Source organism: Notolabrus celidotus, chromosome 4 (genome assembly GCF_009762535.1).
Source record: "Notolabrus celidotus isolate fNotCel1 chromosome 4, fNotCel1.pri, whole genome shotgun sequence".
In the NCBI taxonomy this organism is placed as follows: Eukaryota; Metazoa; Chordata; class Actinopteri; order Labriformes; family Labridae; genus Notolabrus; species Notolabrus celidotus.
Window position 1 is genome coordinate 14,701,538 of NC_048275.1, and position 20,347 is coordinate 14,721,884.

Sequence of the window (20,347 nt, forward strand, 5' to 3'; positions counted from 1 at the left end):
TTCTTGCTCCTCGGCAATACATGGAGTAACTGAACTAGTATGAGTTTATAGAATCTAGAGGCTATGTGAGACACTGAGAGAGGATGCCAGTTCTTTCATCAAAAGCAGGTGTGTGCGCTCATGTCATGTTTGAGCAGGCTGTTTATCTCTTTAAAGGCTCTTTTGGACGAGCAGGAAGGCACTATCCAAAACGGTCACATGTGGCCATTTTTCCACTGACTTATTGTACAAGACAATAGGCAAATAAACACAGGAAATCTGACCTACCACTATAATGTTATTGTTTTTCAAATGCCCAGCAACTGAGAAGACAAAGGATAATGAAAATCTCACTCTGTCGTTAGCTAATAATTCTCTTACTAGCCTACATTTTGATCATTCACTTGCTGCTACTAGACAACAACTATCTTTAGCATTCAGCCAGCAAATGTGACGCTAGCATTACTGTTTGATGGAGTTACATCAACATAGGTGCATATTTCAAACTAACAGTGATATTAGTTAAGAACAAAGAATGTCAGCTTTGAATCGGTAATGCTAACATTAGCTGCCATGACTCTGGAGTGAGTAAAAAGTTAGCAAATATGGACCTGAAATATAGAGCAATATCCCTCCAGATTCTCACTTTTCTTTGTGTTTTCAGCTGCTGATTAAAATGGAAGCATGTGCACTGATTATGTTCTGTCAATTTGTCTTTGTTTATTTGATTCATTATCGTTGAATATAGCAGAACCAGCTATGGTAGCACTTGAGCGTCCCACGTCCAGGAAAATTCTGAATTCTGCCTCTTTGACATGTAATTTAGATCACTTCTGTAACTGCAGAGTATATTTTAAGGAAGGGGAACTGATTGTCTTAAATATACTCTTAAACACAACACTTTGTTTCAGGGCCGGCCCGTGGCATAGGCAGACTAGGCAAACGCTAGGGGCGTCGTCCTTCCAAAGGGGGCACCATTTGCACCCTAAATGAGTAAGGAAGAAAATTTGAAGCCAACAGGAAAAATAATATCATTTTATCTAATCGAATTTGGGGTTGATGCCAGTATAGGCTACATTTAAAATTGTGTGATTCACTTTTGATTAAAAAAAAAAAAGTTTGCAGAGCACTTTTTGAAGGTTATAAGTGTTCATGATTTACACAGTCATACACCACTGAACAACAGAGGGAGCAATTTAGGTTTCAGTGTCTTGCTCAAGGACACTTCGGCATGTGACTGCTGGAGCTGGGATCGAACCGCCAACCTTCCAATTGATAGACGACCGACTCTACCCACTGAGCCACAGCCGCTTAATTAGCTTAATTAGATTGAAAATGTAGGCTACGCTTAAATATAATTTATATTTAATATAATTTCTTCCTGCTTAATATCAGTGTTATTACAATTTTATTAACGTTCTTTTAGAAGTAAATTTTATTTTAAAATAAAGGAAGCCTGTAAAACATGAAGCTGTATGTCAGTTTTCTTTAAGTGTATATATGATGTGATTGTAGTTGTAGTTGGTTACACTACAAGGGGCACCATTTGAAATCTTGCCTGGGGCACCAAGTCGGTTAGGGTCGGCTCTGCTTTGTTTTACAGTCTCTCTGGATCAGCTGTTGAATTTGATAAGCCCAGTCAGGTTTTGTTTGGGCGAAAAGCTGTTTAATGATTTGGGTTAGTGTGTTTTCTTGATCCCTCTTTAGATTACGTTCTATTTACTATCTGATTGTGAAATGCTTTATTCCCCTTTATTGTGGTGCCAACAGCTTGTCTGATTACACATCCTTATCTGCCAGGTTTACAAAATGCCTACAAGTGGTTGTGTAACAACGAGTTTGAATCAATGCCAAAAAAATGCATGGATCTGTTGCTATTTTTACCCCCTTTTTGTTATTGTACTCATTCATGACATAAATACAAGTGATGAAATCATGTAAACCCACTGCTGTGCAGTAAACCTCAGGCTATTTAGTTTTCATTGAAGCTAGGTTACTTTAAAGTACTTTAAAAGTCACAGAAAGATAAGAGGAAGGCAGATAAAACAAAACAGTGAAAAGACAGAATTAATAGTTAAAAACCGGTAGAAACAGAGAAGTTAGGTTTAGAATTCATTGTAATTCCAATAAAATAAAGTTCAGAGAGAATAATTAAAAGAAGCAGAGGGTGTGGACTGTCTTATTGTAACACGCAGCGCTCCACAGACTGGAGCTTTGACAACAAGGGCCCATTCACCTGTGGTTACAGGTCGGGATTCAGGTACAACAGAGAGCAGAGCTGAATCATCTGCTGTCTGGGAATGTGTAGGTACATAAGAAGTTAAAAGATCGCTCACATATTTTGGGGCAAAGCAATTTAAAGTTGTAAAAATGACCTTAAAGTAAATTTGATTGATAAAAATGGCCAGCCATTGTAAGCCGACCAGGAGTGTTAAAACTGAAGCAACAACATTTTTAACCATTTGGAAGGAACCCTGACCGATTACAGTGAAGAGAACAAGCATGAGCATGAGAAGAATAAAAACATGGCTCCAACTTTTGAATAAGTCCTCAAAATAAAGAGGCAAACATTCAGTTTTTCTTCATGAAAATAACTTCAGTGATTGATGGACTATCCAAATAATCACTTTTGGTCAAGTTACAGAATCTGTTTCAGCTCAAGGTGAGTTTTATTTTGGTAAACATGTAGGGAAGTGAGAGTAGAAAAGGGACAGTATCAACTGAAAACTAAGTTGTTTTATGCTTTCTCCCTATAAACATATTCCCTTCTTGAGGTATCCAGGTAAATTCAGTTAAAACCCATAACATTTGAAGCTGTCGCTCCTTTCCAAACCAAAAGTGAAGAGGATTTTCTCCTTTGCTGTTCTTGCTGAACTGACAGGTTTACCAGCTTAACTCAGAACAAAATGTGATCAGTCTCAGTTTTATACCTGTCAGAAGTGGAGCCAGTCTGTTAAGCTCTCTATGTATCATATTTTATTGTTACCAATCAACAACAATGTGCCTGACTGGAAAGAAGTGGTGCCTGCAGCAGATTTCCCCCAGACACTGTGGTTGAAGTGCTGGAGATTCCCCGTCTTATTCAGGATGATAGTTTTCTTTACAGCACTTTAACTGCTAATCATCTGTATGAATACATATACTTTACACATTATCTTTATTGGATTAATAACTTCTTTTCTCCATCTGAACTGTAAACACTTCTTATTTGAGCCCATGTAAAACTGCTGCCCCCCTTTGTTCCAGAGAAACTACCAGCCCTCATGTGGAGAGCTGTTATCCTCAACACAAACACCAGTATGAGGTCTGCACGAGCCAGTCAGCTCCCAACATCCTGGACTCTGTTGCTTTTTAAAACCAGCCCCCCCTCGTCTTTCCGTTAGATATGGGATTATTCAGGCTTGCACATAGACACGAGCAGAGGTGCAGCTCCTCCTCTGTCCTTGGGGTTCATTTGTTTTCCATCACGTTTTGAGCAGAGATTTGGAGTCATGCTCCCTGTGAGTCATGCAGGGTGGGTGGATGTCTCTGCTGGGTGTGGTTGTAGTGATGGTGGGTGAGGGATTTTTGCTGGCGCTTTGTGGCTGCTCGTGGAGGAAGAAAGTGGCCAATTTGCAGAAATGCAAATGAATGGATAGAGATGTTTTATTATGATCATATGAGTTAAAAACAGCTCCTGTGGTAGTGTGCTTGTGGTGGAACAAGTCTGCATCCATCATAATCCATATCTTAATTTTAAAAGCAGGAAAACTTTTCTTTAAGCAGCTGCATGAACATGCATCACAATGCAAAAAAACCTGCAAGTCACTTAAAATTAGCCAGACAGGTATATTAAGGCTTGCATGCAGCTTTTGCATTCACAAATGTGGAAAAGTTGTGCTTGATTTAGTGTAATAACACAGTGGATCTCAACCATGCAGACTAAATGTTCTGTTTCAGCTTCCAATGTGGCTTCCAGATGTGTTCCAGCTGCAGCAGCGAGGTTTGCTGCACACAATAGCTCAGGAGAAATAGTTGCACTCCTGTAGTCCAAAAAAAAGGGAATAAAAATCCCACCTCCCCGACCACTCCTTCCCACCTCCTCCCAAAAAAAGTTAGCCAGTTCCGAAAAGTGGTGACTCAAGCAGCGCGAGGAGAAGAAGAAGAGGCAGGAGGACTCCATCACTCTTGTTCTTCTTCACACTCGTTTATCTGCCTCTGTATGAGGTGAGACTGACAGCTTAATTGGTTCCCTCAGGGCGCTGTTTTTTCTTCTCCTTCTTCTCCTCTCTTCTTTTAAATCCAGCTTTCCGTGCCGTCTGCTACACCTGCCTGCCAAGCTGCAGCGCTGATGGGCGCGGCTGGGACCTGTGCCCAAATCTCTGTTTTGACTTGCCTGGGAAAGTTAAGCGAAAAGGCACAAAAGGGACGGAGGAAGACTTTAAGAACATCCCACCCAAGCGCGTCAACTTCATACCAGCACATTATTCCTCTCGTGGATCAGACGCTGCATCTCGAGAGGGGGTTCTTCGGGATTTGATTGATACTTGTTCAAGCTGGCTGAAGGTATGAATTCAACAACTTTGAGTCTTTTTACGCACAAAAACAATAACTGCTGGTTTGTGCTGATGTGTTCCCCCACCTTGCTCTTCCATCTCTGCACTAACCGCACTATGGGACTTTGGTGATGGGCTTTCAAGCTCCTACTTTGCAGTTTCACTTGTAGGATTTGTTTAAAGGAATTGTGCAAAGTCTTCTATATGCTCCATTAAAAACACAACTTGACATGTCTGTGAAAGACACTAGGGGCTTTTGAGGGGATCATCTGTCTACCTTAAAATTAGTCTGTTAGTGATCTCAGGATAGTTTTACATGCTCTTTTGCTGGGCTATTTACATCCATCTAAATATACAACAGGACCAGGTTCTAGCTGTAGCGCCAGCTTTATGTGACAGCAGACTTTTTGCGGTTCAGATCAGTTACAGACTATAAATGTGAGATTTGAGCTCAGCTTTGATGAAAGGAAGTAGTTAGTACATCCAGAAATGCTGCTGTTGTTGACTTCCAGTAATTTGGAACTTTTTCTCAGAAGTGAAAAGCTTGTTGTGTGTGGCCAGTGATTCAATTTGAGAGGAGAGATTGGAAAATCCATCTTGGAGAGTATTTATGCTTCTTAATTTTTCTATTTTTTACATAGTGAAGTATGCAATATAAGAAGCACATGATGTTGAATGTCCTCAGTTGGCAGGGTGTGGTGAGAGGATGGTCTTTCAGAGCCGTGCAGGGATCCACTGGCATCTTTTGTTCTTTTGTTAGTTTGCTCTTCAAAGACACCATGTGAATACAACATGTATTGAATCTAAAAAACATAAGGCTTGAAAGCATCTGATGGCCTTTCTTGTGGTATTTCAATTCAGTTGAGATTTCAATGAGCCTGGGAAGTTTTTAAAAAGGTGAAAGTGATGTCTGAACCACTGCAGGATTTCTGTTTTTATCAAAATAACAAAAAGCAGATTGTTCAAGGAAAACTTGTAAAGTAGTTTTTAAAGTATCATCATGAGACCAATGTGGTCACATTTTTGTTTCTTACGAGGCATGGGATTTAAGATTTGAGGCTGTAAACAAACAGCACAAACTATCGGCCTGTTCTTTAACCAAAATATTTAGAGGCGCAACTTTTGACATTTTTTGCTCTTTTCCCATCAAATGTTTGCTGAAACGACATCTAACCACAGGTCCGACTCAAGGAATAAACAGACTCTTATATCAGTGAAAGGCCCGTCTGTGGTAAATGTTTTATCATCGTGTCAGCAGATAAGATGGGATGGAGGAGTTAATAGGACTGATGGACTTCTCAGCCGGCTCGGCTGAAGAAAGGGGTGAGATTTCTGACTTTATTTGTGAAGTTCTGAAAAGAAGACACCGTACAATCCCAAGTGACACAACAACGCTGCAGATATTTTGGGTTTTCTTTGAAAAGGTCTTCACATTCTGCCACGCAAACACAATAAAAGTTAATTAGCTTTCAGTCATGGGTTTTAAAGCATTACAAAAGCCAAGCAGAAGGAGTTACAATTCTTTCCTTCCACAGACTTCACTGTGGCAAGAGATATAAAACCTCATTTCAAATCTTAATGATAGATTGGTGTTGTGTAAGTCTGTGCTTAAAGACGCAGTACTTATCCCTCTGGTGATGCTTTTGTCTGTCTTTTCTGGGGGCTCACTATCACTAACATCATGCCTCTGCTGGTGTCGGGTTTCTGTTTCTGTTCCTCGCTCTCTCGGGGGGCTCAGAGGTGTAAGTCATCCTTGGGGTTTTCCTCCAGCCGTCATGACTGTATGTAGAAAGGACAGCTCATCGCAGCCTAAAGATGGCAAGGCCCAAAAAAACAACTGATTATATGTAGGACCCAAACTGAGACAAACATATAATCAGCCGTTTTTCTTCTTCTCTTGTTTGATGAGTCACTTCCAAATGAAAGTTTAAATATAAATCACTTTAAAGAAGTGGTTGCATAAGAGAGGGGGAAAAAGAAGAACAAGACGATGTAGTTAGGACTTTGAATACAAACGTGGAAAACATTAAAAAGCCCCAACACGTGAGTTTGAAGATTTTTCGTACTTTTCTTGTGACTTCTTTGTGCTGCTGTTTGAGGCTGTTCCAAAGTTGACAAGCAACAGCAGCAAAAATAAATCACCTTTAGAGTTTTATCCTCGACCCTGAAACAGACACAACTCCCTACATGGAAGGAGGAAGATGAGGGGGACGAGGAGGAGGCAGCAGCAGCATGAAATTGAAATGGAATTTACTTTACATCTGAGTCCAGTAAAACTCAACAAGTTACAGCTGGAGCTCAAGATGCCTCCTAGTGGAAGAAGGGTTGATTATCTGCAGCCAGTTAATGATAAGCACAATATGATTGGCACTTGCCTGAGGAATTCCTGCACTTTGTTTTGATTAAGCAAAGAGTTTAACTACATCTTTGTGGATAGACAGATCTATCCTTCCCAGAATTAAATAAAAAAAAGTTAAGCAGTGTCCAATTACTGAAGACTTTCCAAAGTATTCATAACTGTGGTTTGATTTAACTACATCCTTAAATTGCTTAACCATCTCAGAAACTGAGAAAAGTGTCTGTTCTACATGTGTTTGTCAATGTGGAAACCAAAAATGTGACACCCCCAGAAAAGACGGACCAGGCATCTTTGTTTGATTTTCATTACTATTTACAGTATGTATATGTTTTCAGTTATTCCTCATGTTGACATGGACTTCTAAAAGATACACATCAGGACTCTCAGCACACTGAAATTAAGGCACCACTCTTTAATTGAAAACCTTTTATTTAGTGTTAATAAGTTGCAAGTTATGGTGTTTTAAATTGTTGATAAAATGTTAGCAATGCTTTATCTATCAGTTACAAGCCACTGATAAGTACAAATAGCAAAAGCTTGGTGTTACTTAAAGCTCCAGTGAGAAGTTTTTAGCAGGTGATAAAACAGACTGACATTGATACAGATGCCTTTACATGACGTACAGAAGTTAAACACATCATCAGGAGCAAGATTTATGGTTTCTCTCTAGCTCTGTTAATGTCTGTCACTGCTGCGACCTGGTAGGTGTCAGATAAGGTTAACAGCACACTGCAGTTTACATTTCCCACAACAAATATTTACAGTAAGTGAAATGTTTAAATGTTAAAAGACAGATTTGACATGAAGTACTGCTTACACATGTACAGGACAAGACTAGTAAAGAGATAATAGGTTTGTCATTAGCCAAAATCAACATAAGCAGAAAGCTTTTTACAGGATCCTTAAACAAATGAAGAGTTCATTTGCAGACACAGATATCTCCATTTTTATACATTTTCAAAAAACAAATTTCTTTTTAATATAGATTTTTATTAAAATTAATTTTTTAAGGCGCCTCTGATTACATGTCATTCTGACTTAGTCAAAGCCACCCAACTTTAATTGATTGATAATACCTAAAGCTAGTAACAGAAAAAACACGTTTTTTGAAACATTTTTTTAATCTTTTCAAAGTGAGTTCTCTGTTTTTTGCAAATTAACTCTTCAAATATAAATAAGTGTCAGTGATCAGAACTACTTTGTTGTTTTGCTGTGGTAAAAGTAAACAATGCTGTTCCTCCAGGGCAATATAAATCCTCATATCTGACAGCTACCCGCTTACAGCAATAAAAGGCATCAAAAAATACAAAATAGAAATGTTAAATCTTGTCCTTTATGTCTTCTTTGTTTTTGTAGGTTATAAAAAGGCATTGTTATTGATTTTAGCTTGTTTCGTGGTCACCCTAAAACTCCTAACAGGAGCTTTAAAAGAGTAAGACCAACTTTGAACACCCAAATGTGAAACAATCAGTAAGCTCCAGTGTCATATTTGTACCTCTCCTAGTTTAATATAAGACATTGATGATTAATATGATGTGATTTAGCGGCTAACACTTGGTATTTAAGAGCTGCCAGCCGTTTAAACAAACCAAAGAAAGGCAGGCCAGAACACTTTTTTCACATCACAAAATATTTCAACTCAAACATTTCAAACCTAATGGGTCTTTGTCAGGTGAATATTTAGAAAATAGAAACCACACCCATACTGAAAGATTTTGCACACAAACACTCTGACAAGCTTGTCGATGGCATGCATGGTTAATCATCGACACCATCTGTTGGGCGGCCGCATTAGTTGTAAATAAATGCCTCGATGCTGGACGGCAGTCTCGTGCCTCAATGGCGTTAAGCTCGCTCTTCTCCATCAGCCAACCAGCTGTTATGGCCTGACTTGAATCAGGTTTGGTGGAAAACTGTTTAAAAAGGAGCAGGACCACTAACATGAGCTTTCATATTTATCTGTTTCTCGTTTTACTGAGTCTCTTTATGACATTGAGTCTAATTTTAATACATTTCTTATAAATTGAATGTTTCAGGAAGATCCATCAAACAGGACAGCCCTACCAGAGGAGCACAAACACCAACCTGGCAGCTCAAATCATGTTTTTTAATCAATGGCTTATAACTGATTTATTCAGCATTATCAAAAGATTAGTTTTCAATAAATCTTAACATAAGTGACTGCATATAGACTGCTGCATACATAGAAGGTGGCATAACTCTTTTAATGCTTGCTATCAATCATTGTCACATTATTTCAACATTGGAAGCATAACAGTCATCAGCATGCCAGTCATTCAACACTGCTGTTAACACTTGCCAACTAGGATTACCATGCAAAAGTTTAAATAACATAGTTTGATTTACATTACTGCCAGAAGCTGCTCAGTGTATACAGAGTAATCATTTTCTAACTCCTTTATGATCCATCAGTTGTGACAGAAACTATAACCACCACCCGGCTGACTTCTCTACCACCAAGTGAGTGTCTCCTTCTTCCAGACACGTTTTCTTTAATTAATGCCAGTAAAGTGTACACATAATACAGTAATTACAGCACAGCAGTTCTGTAGGAAGCCCCCGATGAGTAACAGCTTCTCTGTGTTTTGCTGTGTGTCTTCTCGTTGCTAGAGGGAACCAGCGGATCAAATCACAGGAATATGACCAGCGGTGCTGGAGGGCTGGGCTTGGAGAAGAATGTCTTAACCCAGAACAGCAGTGGAACTTATTTTTCTTCATGTGAGAGCACATTTCCACTCATGGTATAAAAATTGGGAAGTTGTGTAAGGCAGCATGTTATATTTGTACCCCCCCCCCCCCCCCGTGGAGAACACATGTATCCTGATTTAACCTTGGACATCACTTGCAGTTTTTCCAGACAGTGATAGAGGAAGTGTTTATATCCCGTCTGATGTTTACATTACAAAACACACCTTAAGTGTTGAAAGGAAAAGTAGGAACCAAAACACACACAGAGGAACAGGCCTGATAGTGTTTTACATTTATTATTAGATTGTTATCAGGGATGAAATAATGTGCAAGAAACATTTTGCACATCCCATAAATAAAGGGGTGTATTTACTAATTTACTGTTCTTAGTTTAAATTTAAGGTGCTTGTACTTGAGTATTTTCTCTTCATGCAACTTTATACATCAAAGTACAACTATCTATGTCACGCATAGATAGTGGTACTTAACAAATAAATACTTTTATTTTTAACATTCATTAAAAATGTATGAAATACTTGTTAAGGAACAACAAAATTAAACTGTAATGTTTGTTTACTAAACTTACTAGACTATATGAAACCCTAGAAAAAATGTCTTTAGTTTGTTAGTTTATTTCAAACATACGTCTAGTATTTTGAGTAATTATTGAATCGATCTTCCAGCTCTTTCGCTTTTGCTGTTTTACACCAGCACAAGGCAGCATGTGACGTCAAGCGTCTGTGTTTCCACCCCATCCTTGTCTGGAACAATGGTGAGAGTAGGGGAAAAAAAGTACATCTTAACACTGAAACGAATAAAAAAAAAACTCAACTAAAACCATGCGCTTTCGAGAAAAAAAAAACAAGCTGTAGAAGCTAATTAAAACTAAACGAAATCTGAGAACAAACAGTCAAAATGAGATGAAAACAACCATTTAGGAATAATTTAAAACTTCTTTAACCTTGCGCTATACCTATTACTGTCACCAACATTAAGTTTTTCAGATATTGAGACCAAACGATAGATCATTTTCAGCAGTTTTATAGAAAAAATAAAAAATGTTCCTGCTCATATCCCTAAAACAGTTAAAAACTGCCAATTTTGTATAATCTAGTTACACAATCTACTTTATAATTATGGCCCTAACAGCCATATTTCTGTTTTAGGTACTCTGACTTTTGACTCTTTAAGATAAGATAAGATAAGATATTACTTTATTAATCCCCGGGGGGGAAATTCAGTTATTACATCAACCCAGACATAAGTACAACCAAGAAGAAGTCTCAATTAGTAAAATAAAATAAATAAAAATAAAGATAGAATACACTTTAGATATTTACAATGTTACAAATGGAATTTAGATAAATACAAATGTTAAAAATGGATTAAATATCAGTAATTACAGGCAATATTTAAAATGTTTCAGTAGTGACAGGTTGACATGGTGTGATTATGGTTGGTAATGATGTAATCAAAAGTATTTTTCCAGCAGGGTTATGTTTTTTTTACAATGGAGTGCTTTTTTGGTATGGTATTTCTACTTTAACTTAAGAAAACAATCTAAACACGGTCTTTACTCATACAGTATGTCTTGTAATTTCCAAAAAGGGAAGTGATGTGTGACTCAAAGACCCACTTAAAATTCATTGGAATCGTGCTGTTTTTGATAAGAGTTATGAGGAAAATCAATTTGTACTCATACTAGATGATCTCATAGTAAGTTGCCAGCGAGTAAGCCTGATATTCAACAGACAGTACAGTTCCCAAACATTTGCTTGAGTCAGAATCAGTTTCTATCAATAAAATTGCTCATTCTGAATATTTCATTTGCAAATCTTTTGTTGAATTATACAACTTATTAAACACAAATTAAAAAACACTGCAATCGAACACTATTATTTGTGTTAAATTTCAAACACCTGTCAAATATTTTTGCAACAATTTTAACCTATGTGTTTGTGTAAAGTAGCATGAATTGGAGCTACTCATGTGAAGTATACCTCAAGTTTGTACTCAACTCAAAGTACATAATCTAAAACTTCTATGTCTGCAGAGATAAAACAGTTCCAGGAAATAAAAATAACGTGTGAATGTGTCATCTCTCCCTCTAGCCTCTGTGGGGGTGAACACCAGCAACTACAGCTCCTCCTCAGGGGTTTACCTGGGAGGAGGCTCATCGGGTGAAGGAGATGGAGGGGGAACCTACATAGAAGGAGAGCTGTTTGGTGGTGGAATAGGAGGTGGAATAGGAGGAGGAGGTGGTGGAATAGGAGGAGGAGGTGGTGGAATAGGAGGAGGAGGTGGAGGAGGAGGAGGCGGCGGTGGAGCTGGTGGAGGAGGAGGAAGATCCAGTAGCAGTTACACAGTAAGCTCAGTGTCAAAGGTCAGATCTGGCTCATCCGGCGGTGCCAGGCGTGCTCAGACTGCTGGCTCATCAGGAGGTCTGTCGCCAGTTTTCCGGGAGAGGAAGACCATAACAAGCCGCTCAGTGGGTTATGACGGTGAGATTCTGATAAGAAAATAAACTTAGCACAGTTTGTAACAGGTGGTGCACGAGCAGGAGGCTAAAATAAAGTGAAGGAAACTCCCGTGCATGAGGGTGCTGTTAATATATCTGCTACTATTGTGTTTTCTTCTAGGAAGTTCCAGTCCTAATTCCTCTCCAGAGTTTACTCGTAAAGATTATGGAGTCTATTGTAAGTGAGAATGAAAGCAGTATGGGATTAAATGCTCTCTGATTACACAGCTTTATCCTCATATGTCCCCTCTGTGTGTTTTTTCCCTTTTTTTTCTCCAGGCTCTGGCAGCGCAAGAGGGAGGAGCGAGAGCAGAGGTATTCAGTGATAGTTTTTTCCCCTCCCTCTCATCGTTATTTCTGCACCATATGACTGTGAATTGTCCTGCCTTACTTTTTTATTATTAAACCAGGAATCCTTTTTCCAATGTGTGTTGTGATTTCTTTCCAGAGAGCGAGATCAGAGCCAGATTACAAAGCGCCTCTCCCACCGCCTGCAGATGTAAGACCACTTGAGACACATTGATCCAATTGCTGTTGGTTATGCAATCCCTCATAAAGCATCTTTATTCAAGTGTTCACTCAAAGAGCCCATTGGATAGTGGAAGTTTTGTACTCAGGGGTTACATTAGGGCAGTTACAAACTATCCTGCTTTGCTCAGTATATAGTTTACAGCAATGGTAGGGCATTCCTCCTCCTTCACCTCTCCACACATGTATGTTTATGTCCATGAAATTGTGATTCGTTACACATGTGCAGCTCCCACGGATGGAGGACATACACCACATCAGCAAAAAGACAAAGGGTGGGGCTGAAAAGTAGATCACGTGTTTGTTTGCATTGTGTTCATGTGAGGAAGAAGTTAGGAGCCAGATCTGCGGTGGCAACAAAAGGCAGAAATGAGTCACTGTTTGCAGTTTCAATCAAAACAGAGGGCAAAGATTTATAGAAGTTGAGTGCTCCCCCTGCTGATTGAAGTCTGTATCTGCGATTGCATTTTTTTAACATTCGGTCAATCTGGGCAACTTCAGCCTCACCAAACCTCAGCTGGGCAGCAGATCCCTGTTAAATTTTCTGTACTCTCTGCAGTTGTGGAAAAAGTTAGTGCAATTATATAAGTGAAGCATGAAGAGACTTGTACTTTGTGCTCCTTTATACTTAAAGTACACTCTGTTTTAGTTGAAACATGGTCATTTTAACTCTGCTTCGTTTATTAGGCACATAACAGTGATTTTAAAGAAACACACAAGACACATTAACAACTAATCGAGGAGGATGCAGATAAAGGTTTTCTTCATGTACCTTTACATAAGAACAAATAGGAATCTAGGAATATTTGCAAGTCATGAAGTATTTTGGCTTTATTGCCACAATTATTGAGAAATAAGTATTTTCCTTCTTAAATAAGAGAACTTGCACTTTCTGTAATAAAGAAGGCAGCTTACAAGACCATAGACAGTATATATAATGGACAGCGTCGCTCCGTCTTTTCCCATTGTACGGTTTTGAAGCCAAAATATCCCGTTCCAGAAAGCTGACATCTTGTACATTTTCTGCAGCCAGAGTCTTCCCAGTAGGGAATTTGTGTTTCCACATTAACAAGCTCCGCCCTACAGCGTACCGTCCCGAGGTCCTACGGAGTTTCTCTCTACAGCAGCTGTCAATCAAAGCAAACCCGGATGTAAAACCCTGTTTTTTAACCTCTAATAACTAACGAAAAATAAACTTTTAAGAAAAAAGAGACCTTGAACACAAAACAGTCAAATAATAACTACATATGACCACAGCAAACGAATGTAAGAAACATTCGTACGACCTGTATTTATTTTTTAAAGTTTGACCGCAGCCCCATTCAAATGAATTTGACCTATACTGCAGCCACCCACTAGGGGGAGCAGTTTTTGTGTCAGCCTCACTTCGAGCTGAGCGAGATGATGTCCATTTTATATACAGTCTTTGAACAAGACAGCTTAGGAAAGCCCAAGTTGCATTGTTTTGCCAGCTGCGTTGTGATTCTAAAGTTACGGAGTGATAGCAAAGGGATAGCATAAATAGCCTTAGCAAAAACGAAATTTACACCTTGATTTTTTCTCTTGCTGTTACTTTAAAAAAAACACATCAGTTCTGATTGAATTACAGTTTTCAACGAATTAAGTTTATCTTGAATTTTAATTTCAAATTTTTGTGTGTATTTTATCAACATAAGATATAATTACATTCATTTCTCCATACAGTATGTAATATAATCTTAAATCATCAAAGTTAAGCTCATTTCTATAAGCAGTCCTGACCACGTTTGATTTAAATAGCCAAAGAAAGATTGCAGTGTGAAGATGTTCTAGATGTTAGCTCAGTGGTAATGGTTTTAAATATGATAGTAACTTCCTGTTCCTTTCATATTTTGTTTCCCAGTTTAAAAAACACGACTGTTTTTCCTTTAATTGGCTGAAAGCTACGACTCTTCTGTAATTGTAACCTAATTAATAAGCAAATTATTTTTTGTTTAATGTAGTAGCATAGAGGTAGCATTAAATTATAGTAACTTTAGTAAGGTTAGCTGGTACTTGAATAAACATCTTCAAATACACTTCAAAAACTCTCTTAAGAGAATGCTTTAAATACTGCTGTACTGTATTTGGTAAGTTTTGTTTGTGTTTTGTTTTTGCAGGGACAGAGCTGGATGACGTAAAGAAACTGCTTAAGGGTCGTTCCAACAGCGTCAGCCCAACTCGTTCCTCCAGCACCTCTACCACCCTGCCTGTACCTAAAAAGGCCACTGTGGAATCCAAGAGCATCTCAGTTGCCACTCAGTCGGGTATATACCTTTACAAGTGTTCCACTCATGTACATACTTTACATGCACAGACACCTCGCTCCCTCTCTGAGATATGGTTTGAATTTGCCTCAGTTTGTGTCGCTTCTTTTGATCAGTTCAACATTCCCAGGTGCTTTTAGTTTTGTCTGCCAAATGTTATGATAAAATATGAGAGGCACAAACTGGGGTTAGTTTTATGTAAGGAGCGCTTTAAACTCTGCTGATTTTCATTGTGGTATCTTTTCTCTTTCGCAGGTTCACCTATATTGAGCTCTGGTGTGAGATCAGGCGGGTTCCGCACCATCGAGACATCAACCCTGTATGATACTGGTCTGACAAACGGAGGGTTTGATACTGGTTCAAAATCAAGTCAGTATGATGTCACTGTAAAGTCAGGTCAATATGATACTGGTTTGAAATCAGGCCATTATGATACTACTCTGAAGTCAAGTCAGTATGACACTGGTGTGAGGTCAGGCCATTATGCCACCAGTTTAAAGTCAGGGCAGTATGACACCGGGAGAACGGGCCAGTATGACTCGCTGGACGCTATACTTCCATCCTTCACTTGGTCCACCGCCACGCTGCCTGCTGCTTGCGCCTCAGGGGTCACCAGCAGCACCTCATACCAGGTCAACACCAACAACATGGGGGGAGGATCATCACCAATTGGCCTCACCTCCCCCTCATCACTGTCAGGTGAGACCAGCTGACTGAATACTACCTCATAGATGAAATGTGTACTTCTCTGTAATGTTCGAATGGACCAGTTTAGTACACAGAGCTGCAAAGGCTAAGAAACCGTATGTAATGCTTAAAACGTCATCACTTTGATAACCCAAGAACATTCAGTTTGACTGATAACACTGTTGTAACTCAACTTCTGAAGCAAGTTAAACTGCAATACATATAAAGGGAGCAATTTTTTTTTTAATGGAAATTTAAAAATATCCATAATGCTCATTTTTAAAGTTCTAACATTTATCCCACAACTTGCAAATTACAAGCAGTACCAGCTTCTGAAATATAAAAATGTAATGCTTTTCCTTTTTTTTATTATAATAAAAGGAAAACCTTTGGATGTTGTCAGACAAAACATTCTAATTTTTTTATTTTATAGACTTTCATAGATGATTGTTTCATTAACTTAATGATGAATATGTAATGTTTTTTTTTTTTGTACTTTTACAGTTTATTTTATTTCAGTTAATTTCCTTTTAAATGTGTTTTGTTTTTAAATTTTTAAATTTTCATTCCTTTTGTTAGCTGAAAATGATGATTACATTAAATTTAATAAAATCCAAATTAAACACAACTTCTCTTGCTTACAGTTTACGGCTTTCAGAATAACCTGGCGCCCACTTCTAGCAGTGTGCTCACCACCAGTGGAGCTAACGTTAACGCTCACCTTGGAGGTACGGCAGAGAATTTCCACAAAATCTATTCACTGTGATATATTTTATGCTTAGTCAACGTATAAAATAATACTTTTGTTGAATGTTTGTCTTATCTGTATGTTTGTATTTACAGGTTATGGTGTTCAGAAGAACGTGTCAAACACTGGTGGTGTCATCACTACTGGAGTTGCTTCAAGTATGTCCACAATAGTTTTATTTCCCAATAATCCTATAAAGTCAATCAGATGTGATTTCTGACCGCTTCATTTGTGTTCATCAGCCACTAGATCCCAGCCTGACGACTCTTTTAAGAAAGACTACAAGTTCCTCATTGCTGATAAGGAAAATGTTTCTGGGAGGACACAGAGAGACACAGAGATGCTCATTTTGGCCAAAGACAGTGGGAAGCAGTTCACTAGCAGCAGTAGTATGCAGCTAGGAGGAGGTGAGTTTGGTTTTTAGCGCCCCCTTCTGGAGAAAGACTGGAAATTCTATCATAATAAAAGATCTCAACAGCTGTTTCAGTAAAGTCACACTAAGCAAAAAGTGTGATCAGAAAAACACAACCTGCAACCTTTGTGTTGATCACTAAGAGGCTGTTAGTGGATGGAAGTTGTGAACTTTCTGATGATGTTTGAATCTAAATAATCTACAGTGCCCTCAACACTGATTCAGCAGAAATAGGGTACACTTCAATGAAATGTATCCTTTAACCCTTCTGTTATGTTCGTTTCTCAGGAACAGCAATAATGTTCCTGGGTCAATTGACCCGGGGCATATTTAATTATCCAAAAGTGTCAGAACCCCAAAAAACTCCAATAAACTGTTTTTTAATCTACATTTTAACTCCATTACTAACCATTTGAATCAAGATTTAGTCCTTTGGTGTTCTTCAATTATCACAGATCATGGTTCAATGAGGATAACTCACTCGTTTTTCATTAACATTCATGTTAAAACTTGTTTTAATGTACATTGGAAAGCCCTAAATATAGATACAATAGTTTTACATGACATAGATTTTTGTTTATTTTATTTTAATTTTAAATTTTTATGAAGTGATATTGATAAATTAACACTACACTTCTTCCGTCACATGCTGCCCATATATTAATGCTGCATTTAGCTCTTTTGGAAGGCATATATTGCCTAAAATAGACTTTAAAAGGGTCAATTTGACCCGCAACATAACAGGAGAGTTAAACTCTATGTTGTGGTTAGCTTTTATGTAACTTCTTAATCAGACGGTAACTTATCTACCATCACCTGTAACTAATATTTATTTACAAGCACTTATCTTTTAGTCTGTACTGAAGCCTGATACAGTATTGCTTGTAACGACTTTTGCTACCTATTCTTGAGATCTTGACCTAATCTGTAATCTCAGGATATCAAAACTAAATCTGTGAGAAAAGGAAACTGGGGAAATGTAACGTAAGAAAAAGGCTTTTGAGTTTTCAAAATCTCAACATAACTTTAAAGAACTTGAAAATGAGTATCTTGTGACCCAAAGTAGTATCTCATGACTCTTTTTAAACAACATTAAACACAGCGATGACAAGCTCGGTCATTCATGGGTCCTAAAGAGGAGTCTACAAGCAAAATCAAGCTCCTCTTAATCGTCAACATTCACTTTTTGTCTGTTATTCTGTCTTTAAATTTATGACACACTCTGTATGATGCTCTTGTCTTTGTATAGTTTACAGACTTCTGGTGTAGTATTATGTAATGTCTATTATGCTTTGGTGTTTTGCCTTGTCGAGCATTTTAACAGCTACATTATTAAAAGTACTGTTTCTAACTTCACAGGGTCGCTATCTGGAGATTCAATAAAGAAAGAGAAGCTGATTTCAAGCTACACTGAGACGATGCCCCTGAAGGCGGAGACAGGAAACTCTTTCTGTGAGTGCTCTTTTCAAATATCTGTAAAAACATCACATTTCTTTTGGTTGATTGAAAAATAAATCATGTTTGTTTGCTTCCTTTAGACACATCACCAGGAGTTGTAATGAAAGACAAAGCCACCTTTGCAGGTATTTCTTCTTGCATGTATTTTGTCTTGACATGATAATAATATGAAAGCTGTTTGAAAACAACAAACTTTACTCTGCCCCCAGAAATCCACAGGGACAGCGGTGTCTTCGGAGGAGGAGGATTTTGCTGCTGCTCTGACAACTGTTGCTCGTGGTGGAAGTGGCTGCTGGGTCTGCTCCTTCTCTCCCTGCTCCTTCTGGGACTCCTGTTTGGACTCATCGCTCTGGGTAAGGTCAACTTAATGCATCAGGGTGAGATTTAATTGGGAGAAATGAAAAATCTTTGCAAAGATTAAACCTCAGGAGTCATGAGATCCTTTTTGGAGCTGCTCTGGGCAGGACTGTTTTCAAACCAATAAAATGTGTTTTTGCAGCTTTTACAGGCTGGTGAGCGATACTTCACAGTGTTGCTAAGAGCTGTGAGACAGTAAACGTATTCCTTTTCCTGGAAATTTGATCTCTGGGTATAGTCCTGCTGCCGTAAAGTCAGCCTGGCATTCATTGTCAGTGGAGCAGATCCAGAAATTGTTGCTGGATGACATCAGGGACTTCAGTTTGTTTTCCTGCAGCACAAATGTTGTTAGGTTTCTCAGGTTAGAAATATCATGAAAACAACCTAGTAAACAATTATAACCTTATAAGTTTTAGGTACATTTCAACATGTAAGCATTCATCCAACCTGTTATCTTTTATCTGATACTGTAGATCCTGTTCAGTACAGGTACACTTACTGTTTTCAGGTTCAACCTATCACAACATTCTGTTATAGGTTCAAGGCAAGTCCATAAAACTGTTGTATTCAAGTTTTGGACACATTATACATATATTGTTGGATTCAGTGTGACTTGCTTGCGCAGAGGATTGTAGTATCATTATGCCTATTATGAACCAACATCCAAAAATCCTGCATAGATTCATATTAAATGTAGAAAACAAGCTGCTCCACGTAGCTATGAAACTCTCCTTCAAATCATAATGGTAAAAGTTTCTTCAGTATCAAAGCAATCCTATGATAGTTGGCTGTTCATCCATTGGGACAGGAAAGGCTAATTAGAAATGCTTTTGTCTTTTTTCGTCAAAGACAATTTTTTGCCAATTTGTCAAATTCCTGACTAATATAGGCCTAAAAAGTTGTAGCTCAATGCTAATAAACAGACTTCATAACAATTAACTGGTTATATCCTGACCCAACACTGTAAGGCTTTCCTTTCTTCTCTATTCAAAGCAGTGTGTATCTTATCTACTTATTTAACCATCATTTAACCTGGAGAAACTTGTTGAAATTAAAGCTCTATCAAGAATGCCCTTTGCCAAGACAGACAGCAGCACAGTTTACAAAGTTTCCAACAAGCACAGAGCAGCATACATACAAACATGATACAAGAGGTGACACATTAAAACGCAGAATTAAAAGTACTAGTTTGATCAGAAAGGCAGAACAACACTGGGCAGGGAATCAGACAAAGCTGCAAGTCCTCTTTTGCAATACCTTAATTTAAAAGCTCTTTAGAGGCAACAAATCACCTGCTGCTTTGGTAAACTGCTCAAAGGTCAGCAGGTTAGAATGTATTTTATTTTTTTTACAGCCATTACTGAACAGTGATGCTCCAGTGGTCAAATAAAAATCAATGAAAGATGTAGAAATATCTATAGGTTAAAGTATTGTTGTGAAAATAAATAAATATAAAAATAATAAGTAAATACATTTATTATTAATGTATTTTAAATGTATATATGACATTTATGCATTTTGTTGTTATATTTATGTATTTATATTTATAGCAATACTTTACAAAGTCCCATTATTCTGCCAATAATTACATAATTTGGGGTTTTGTCAATATGATTGTGTCAGAAATTGTAGTTAATAGTTGAGGCAATCACAGTTTCTTGAACCCTGAAATAACATTTTCAAATTGTTAATTTTAAATACAATTTAAAAAGGTTAATCTCAACAAATATTTGAAGGTGATTTTTTCTGTCGATTGAATAATTGATCATATC

The 20,347-nt window shown here is 38.0% G+C and overlaps 1 protein-coding gene across 2 annotated transcripts in view; it reads left to right on the plus strand.

Annotated features, from left to right (window-relative positions):
- The first annotated feature begins 4,095 nt into the window (after positions 1-4,095).
- The window catches only part of col17a1b (collagen, type XVII, alpha 1b), a 30,636-nt gene continuing 14,384 nt past the window's right edge, over positions 4,096-20,347 (plus strand). The window contains exons 1-16 of one of the 2 annotated variants that reach the window (XM_034681078.1): positions 4,096-4,524; positions 5,773-5,837; positions 9,307-9,354; positions 9,505-9,612; positions 11,694-12,083; positions 12,222-12,278; positions 12,380-12,415; positions 12,549-12,599; positions 14,767-14,913; positions 15,169-15,612; positions 16,245-16,328; positions 16,444-16,506; positions 16,591-16,755; positions 18,120-18,212; positions 18,299-18,343; positions 18,428-18,571. In XM_034681078.1, coding sequence (XP_034536969.1) covers positions 5,783-5,837; positions 9,307-9,354; positions 9,505-9,612; positions 11,694-12,083; positions 12,222-12,278; positions 12,380-12,415; positions 12,549-12,599; positions 14,767-14,913; positions 15,169-15,612; positions 16,245-16,328; positions 16,444-16,506; positions 16,591-16,755; positions 18,120-18,212; positions 18,299-18,343; positions 18,428-18,571 — 1,930 coding nt within the window. In that variant the 5' untranslated portion in view covers positions 4,096-4,524; positions 5,773-5,782. The remainder of the gene's footprint in view (positions 4,525-5,772; positions 5,838-9,306; positions 9,355-9,504; positions 9,613-11,693; positions 12,084-12,221; positions 12,279-12,379; positions 12,416-12,548; positions 12,600-14,766; positions 14,914-15,168; positions 15,613-16,244; positions 16,329-16,443; positions 16,507-16,590; positions 16,756-18,119; positions 18,213-18,298; positions 18,344-18,427; positions 18,572-20,347) is intronic. The other variant, XM_034681077.1, reaches the window with a different exon arrangement.